General features: G+C 57.6%; 1 protein-coding gene across 6 annotated transcripts; it reads left to right on the top strand.

The window, feature by feature from the left end:
- The first annotated feature begins 3,780 nt into the window (after positions 1-3,780).
- On the top strand, positions 3,781-5,974 carry CNFN (cornifelin). 6 transcript variants are annotated; one of them, XM_036345564.1, is made up of 6 exons: positions 3,781-3,942; positions 4,046-4,262; positions 4,547-4,668; positions 5,110-5,220; positions 5,546-5,682; positions 5,769-5,974. In XM_036345564.1, exons 3-6 carry the CDS (start codon positions 4,632-4,634, stop codon positions 5,856-5,858), a joined length of 375 nt encoding a protein of 124 aa, XP_036201457.1. In that variant the 5' UTR covers positions 3,781-3,942; positions 4,046-4,262; positions 4,547-4,631; the 3' UTR covers positions 5,859-5,974. The 6 variants fall into 6 exon arrangements, with proteins under 6 accessions (XP_036201457.1, XP_036201460.1, XP_036201461.1 ...); XM_036345567.1 differs by lacking the exon at positions 4,547-4,668; XM_036345565.1 differs by lacking the exon at positions 4,046-4,262 and having other exon boundaries at positions 3,796-3,942.
- The last annotated feature ends 471 nt before the right edge of the window (positions 5,975-6,445 follow it).

Here is a 6,445-nt window from a genome sequence, read left to right as displayed (position 1 = left end):
CCAATGCTAACGGAGTGGATGGACAACATCCACATCACTCTATGCATCTCTTCTTCTGGCCCCATCCTGCCATCTCTCGTGTCCCCAACATGTTTCACTCTTCAGCTGCCCTCTGGTCTCCCTCACCTCCTCCCACCTTCCCTTTCACCGGTGTTTCTCCCAAAGCCATTGGACCCCCATCCCATAGGGAGAAACTGAGGCTCACTTTGGAAGGTGCCGACCTCGCAGGGCCCCAGATAAGACACAGTACTAGCACCTCAGAGTCAGAAATGCAAGAGCACACAGAACACGTGCCCTTACGACACGTGCCTGAGGTAATCTTGCATTTACACCCACACAATCAGAGAATCACACACACAACACATGCAATCGCCTACCAACACAAACAGAGGCACACAATCTCAGAATCACTGCGGACAACACATCCAGAAATATCCTATCCCACATGCAACACAGATACCCCCATCATGCAGTTACATGCCAGTCACTGATGGACATCCAGCCAGTTCCTACTCGAACTGTGAACTAAGACTTGGTTTTATTTACTGTTGTATCCCCAGCAATTCGAACAGATCCTCCTCCTCCTCCTCCTCCTCCTCCTCCTCCTCCTCCTCATCATCATCATCATCAGTACCATGAACACAAAGTATTTCCTATGTGCCAGGCACAAGTCTAGGCACTTTACATGAATTAACTCATTTAATCCTCTCAAAAACTCTACTTGTGACAACCCATTTTGCAGATGGAAATTGGAGGTCCAGGACAGGTTATTTATTTGCTCAACATTTCACAACCAGTAAGAGGCCATCAGGATTTAAACTCAGGTTTTTGTCCATTGCGCAAGGCTACCACTCAATAAATAATGCCAGCCTTAATCCAGTCAGAATTACAGAACCTTGACAGCTAAGACCACACCCAAACTCAGGCGCACAGTGGGTAGTAGAATCAGAGAAGCCAATAGAAACACACAAATAGGAAAACCCCTTCACACCCCAGAACACAGGGACACACACAAAGTGACACATACAGAGACAATCCCCACAGACACAGCACCCAGAGAGGCACACACCACACCAAAACCTAGACACAGGGACCCACCCAGAGCTCCCTGTTCCTGGGCTGGCCCTCGAGGAAGCAGCAGGCTTAGGATGGAAAGGGGGCTGGCCGCCTCACTTGTCCGCTCAGCCTGACTGGTTCCACCAGGCCATGGATGGCACCACCCGCCTTATGAAACCCTTGTTGGGCAACTGGACCCAGACCTGGCCTGGACTCCTAGATTCTGGGGAGAAGGGGCTGGGTGTCCCATTCATGGATTCTAGGGCGGAGCGGAGGGGGATTGGGACCTGGACTCTCAGGTCCTGAGGACAGAGGGCTGGGGGCCAGAATCCTGGGTTTTGGGAAAAGAGGGGGCCAGGTACTTAGATTCCTCTGTCTTTGAAGATAGGGCTCCATGTTTAGCAAATAAAAATACAGGATGCACAGTTAAATTTGTAAAAGGCAAAAGATTTATGTGACCTGAAGAGAAATCAGAGTATATATAGGATGACCAGTTAAATTTGAATTCAGATTAACAACAAATTTTTGTTAGTATAAGTATATCGCAAATATTGTGTGGGACATGCTTATACTAAAACAGTATTTGCTGCCCTGGCCGGTTCGGCTCAGTGGATAGAGCGTCGGCCTATGGACTGAAGGGTCCCGGGTTCGATTCTGGTCAAGGGCACATGCCCAGGTTGTGTGCTCGATCCCCAGTAGGGGGGGTGCAAGAGGCAGCTGATTAATGATTCTCTCTTATCATTGATGTTTCTATCTCTCCCTCTCCCTTCCTCTCTGAAATCAATAAAAACATATTTTAAAAAAATAAAAATAAAAACAATATTTGCTGTTCCTCCGAAATGCAAATTTAACTGGGCATCCTGCACTTTATCAGGCAATCCTATCTGAGGGGGAGGAGGCCAGATGCTAGAGACGCTGCCTGGTCACCCCAGGCCTCTCCTCTTCCTGCCCCTCCCCTCCCCTCCCCCTCCCCCCTAAGCAGGCCACCTCACAACTTCCCCAGTCCCTGTTTCCTCATCCACATGAGTTGCTGTATCTAATTGCTGCCCCAGGCAGTGTAAGAGTGGGGAGAGGAAACTGGAGGAGAGCTCCGGTTGTCATACTGGAAGCCCCAGGGTCCTCAGAGATGACTGACCCTGAGTCACCTGCACCCCATGGTCTGACGGCTGGGGGAGAGGGAGGCTTGTGGCTGCCTCCACAGAGCAGGCCTGGAAAGGGGGAGATGCCCAGGAATGAGGCCAAGACCGCAGAAGGGCAGAGACATGGAGTTTGGAGGAGAGAGACTCAGAGGTGGGGGGACAGAGGACCAGAGAAATCTGGAAACATTGGCAGAGATGCAAAAAGAAAGAGAAGAGACTCAGAGCTGGAGACAAAGATGCAGGGATGGGGGACAGGGACACTGAAACGGAAGTAGAGAGAGCTCCACAGACATTCAGATTCCCGGCGGAGGGATGGGCACACGCAGGCGAGATGCCGAGCACTGCCCACAAGTCCGGGGCAAGGACAGCAGCCACCCGTGTGGGGCCAGAGACCAAGGCTTGGGGCCTGCTGTGTTGAACCAGGGGGTTGGGGGAAAGCTGAGATCCCCGGGGAACAGGGTGCTCCACCTGCCATCACCCCATGCCCAGTGCGGTGACGACACCACCTTCTCTGCAGGTGACACCCCAATTTTCCAGTGCCTCCTACATTTTTGGGGTGACACCCGTCCTGGGAACCCCACCCGGCTCTAATGCTGCTTCCCTCACTGAGTCACCTCCAACCCCGCCAGGCTTGTTGGAGGGGAGACCTTGGTGACTCAGGCATCCAGGCCCCCAGCTTTCACCCCCAGGAACCCCGCAGGTCCGAGTCCCAGGACCCTGCCCCACTGAGGGATGCAGCCGGCCTAACCCAAGAATCTGGACCCCAGCCCTTCCTCCCTCAGACCCAGGAGTCCAGGCCCCTGGTCCTCCGCTCTGTTAGGACCAGGAGGCCTGGACCACAGCCGCCTCCTTCAGGAACCAGGCTTCTCAGTTCCCAGCCTCCTCCCTTCCCAATTTGGAGGTGGGGTGAGGTGTGTTTATTTACTTTGGTTCCAACATGAATCGCAGCCAAAACACACTGCCCCCCCGCCACGTGCCCCAGGGCCCTGAGTGGGAGGACAGTGCCCCCTCTCCCAGGGAAATGGGGACCTCACTAAGGATGATGGGAGAGGCCTCAAAGGGAGCCCTCGCTGCACTCCCTCTGCACTGCAGGCCTTTCTTCTCTCCCCTCTCCCTTCCCTCCGAGTCCAGTGGTTTCCACTGCCTCCCCCTACCTGCCCCTCCACCTTCCCATCTCTCTTCTCTGAATGTGTCTCCCCCTCCTTTCATTTCTCCCCAGATCTTTGTGCCTCTCTGTCTAGGCATCTATTTCTCCATCCCTCTATGTCTTCTCATCTCCCTCCATATATCTAAAACTCTCTCTCTCTGCCCTGGACCTCCCTTCTGTCTCTGTGTCCCCTTCCTTCGCCATGTCTCTCCCTCTCTTTTGGTCTCTGTCCTTTGACCCAGCTGTGCCCCTCGCACCTTGGCTCCGCCTTCCCTTCCCAGCACTGGGCCCACTCCCCTTTCTATCCCCACTCCAGCTCCTCATCCCTGGACCCTCCCCCACAATTTCCTGGTCTTCTGAAGTCCTGGAGGAGGGCTAGTGAGGGGAGGGGGAGGGGTGGAGAGGGAGGAGGGGCAGTTCCGGTGGTGGGGGGAGAGGTTCAGCCTGACCGGCTGGGCTCCCTGGGCACCTCTGTCAGAGCCCCGCCCAGGCCTGTGGCCCGCCCCAATATAAGCAGCTCCGGGCCTGAGACTGAGAACTCAGTGCCCGAGTCATCCACACCTGTCTCCATCATCGCCATCGCATCGCGCCCTCCTGCAGGTAGGCACCCCACCTCCCCTCCCCCGAGCCCTCTGCTCTGAGGTCAGGCCTCTGCTCTGCTCTCCCCCCACACCGCTCCACTCACACCTCTGTCTTCTTGCAGATCTCTCTCTCTGGACATCCCTGTCTTTCTCAGTGCTGCCTGTGCCCCTCCTCAACCTGAGTACCACTGGGTTGAGTTTGGAAATCCTAAGGCCTAGCACCCCCTCTACTAACCCCCTTGGCATCGGATGTGGGACATTTCTCTTCACCTTCCTCAGCCTCGGTGTTCCATCTGTGAAAGGGGCTTGCGGAGAAGTCAGTGCTGGGCAGGCATGAGCGTGAGTGGTGGCATCTCTGTGGGCACCTGGCGCTGAGCTCTTCCTCCCGTATCTCCCACTCAGCCTGTCTGTCTCTTGGTCTCTCTCTCCAGCTCTACCTCTGGAAGGAGGAGGGTCCTCTGGGGTCTGTCGGGCAGCTCTACAGAGATGGGCGAGTTTCTCGCCCCCACCCCATACACCCCTACCCCCAGTCTCTTCTAGCAGCAGGCTGACGTGGCCTATTTCTCCCCAGCACCCTTCCCCTGAGAACCCAGTGCCCCCGCCCTTGCCCTCCCCTCCCTCAGCATCCAGTGTCCCTAGGACAGACTCCGCTGCTGTCACCGCTGCCACCTCCGCCGTCCCCAACGCCACCTCCTCAGGGCCAGCAAGATGCAGTTTGAGATGCACGACAACGTGAAAGGCAAAGGTGGGATCACTGGATGGACCAGCAACCCCTCCAGTCCCTGGAACCTGGCTGCTTCCCTCCCCTGGGCGCCCTGGCTTCGAAGACAGACGGCACCTGCCTGCTTGTACCCCAAAGGCCCCTGAAATGCAGGAACCCAGCACCCCAGGCCCAGACGTGGAGAAGGCGGCAGCACGTCTCAGCCCCGCCCACATGTGGCAGCACCCTTCCCAGTCGTGCAGGAGCCCCAGCCCCAGCTCAACCAGATGTGCAGGAGGCAGCGGCCTGGGGACAGGCCGGGGTGCTGATGCCCAGATGTGGCAGAGGGAAGGGAGCTCAGTGGTGTCCCCTCAGTGGGCGGCCTGCTGGCCGCGCCCAGACTGCCCGGCAGAGGGAGGGGCGGCGGGTGCGGGGACTCAGGAGGCGCTGCGAGGCTGCCCGCTGACCCCGTCCCCCACTCCACAGCCATGTCCTACCCAGTGACCAGTCAGCCCCAGTGTGCCACCAGCTGCTACCAGACCCAGATCAGCGACTGGCACACCGGGCTCACGGACTGCTGCAACGACATGCCCCTCTGTGAGTGCCCGCGCTCCCCCCAGGCCCCTTCCAACACGCCCCTCCTGCGCCCCACTCCCCTCTCCCCTCCTTGGACCCTGAATTCCCACTCTACCCCTCACGCCTTCCTCGGACCCCAAAACTTCCTGGGGTCCTGACCTCACACCTTCCAGCTCCCCCACCACTTCATACCTTATTTCTCAACCACTAATCCCCCTCCCCCTCAACTGCCCGGGACCTTCACCTCCCCGCGCTCAGGTCCCTCTGGGACCTTCAACTTGGCTCCAGAGACCCGGCAGGAGGTGGGGGGCGGGGGGACCTCCCTGACCGCCCGCTCCCGCCGCAGGTCTGTGTGGCACTTTCGCCCCCCTGTGCCTCGCCTGCCGCATCTCCGACGACTTCGGCGAGTGCTGCTGCACGCCCTACCTGCCCGGAGGCCTGCACTCCCTGCGCACCGGCATGCGGGAGCGCTATCGCATCCAGGTGCCGGGGGCGGCGACAGGGGCCAGGGGTGGGGACTGGTCTCCTGGACCCGGCAGGGCTCCTAACCGCTCTCTCCCACCCTCTAGGGCTCCATCGGGCATGACTGGGCGGCCCTCACCTTTTGTTTGCCCTGCAGCCTCTGCCAGATGGCGAGGGAGCTGAAGATCCGAGAGTAAAGGGTCCCCCTCCCACCTCCCCCTGGAATGCTGCCTCCTCTGCCCCTCCTGGGAGGGGCTGCCCCTCCGCCTATCCTGACACCAGAAATACACCCACAATAAAAACCTGAAAACCAGCTCCGCCTACATCTTCTGTCCCAGGGAAGGAATCTGGGTGGAGAAGGAGGTTTGGTGAGGAAGGTGGAGACACGGGGAAGATGCCTAGGTGTGGAAGGAGTTCAGGGCAGATCTTTCTCACACACACACACCCCCCTGCTGTGGATGACACTGGCCAGTCTCTTCCCTCTCTAGGCCAGGGTGTCCCCAATAACAAACCAAAACCACTCACCCCTTAGCTGCCTGTCTGAAGCTCTGCCCAGATTGTGAAAGTAAGCAGACCCAGAGGCCATCTTGGTAGGATCCAGGCACTCAAGTTCAGAGAGAAGTTTTAGGACAGCCCCTGCTCCTCTACTGCCTACAGATCCTTAGCCTACACACAACTCTAACTGTCAGGGGACCTTTGTTTCCTAACAGAGAACTGCCAGGTTTAGGGCTTTCTGGAGCAGGAAGGCATCCGATTGGATCCACTCTATCACAAAAGCAGCTAC

This window comes from Myotis myotis, unplaced genomic scaffold (assembly GCF_014108235.1).
Source record: "Myotis myotis isolate mMyoMyo1 unplaced genomic scaffold, mMyoMyo1.p scaffold_m19_p_19, whole genome shotgun sequence".
NCBI lineage: Eukaryota > Metazoa > Chordata > Mammalia > Chiroptera > Vespertilionidae > Myotis > Myotis myotis.
Note: the sequence above shows the minus strand (reverse complement) of the source record. Positions and strands in the feature narration are given on the sequence as shown.

Coding starts and splice junctions, on each gene's coding strand:
- CNFN (XM_036345564.1), top strand. CDS start 4,632: ATGCAGTTTGAGATGCACGACAACGTGAAAGGCAAAG. Junction 5,221..5,545: donor CTGCAACGACATGCCCCTCT/GTGAGTGCCCGC, acceptor CTCCCGCCGCAG/GTCTGTGTGGCACTTTCGCC. Junction 5,683..5,768: donor GGGAGCGCTATCGCATCCAG/GTGCCGGGGGCG, acceptor CCCACCCTCTAG/GGCTCCATCGGGCATGACTG.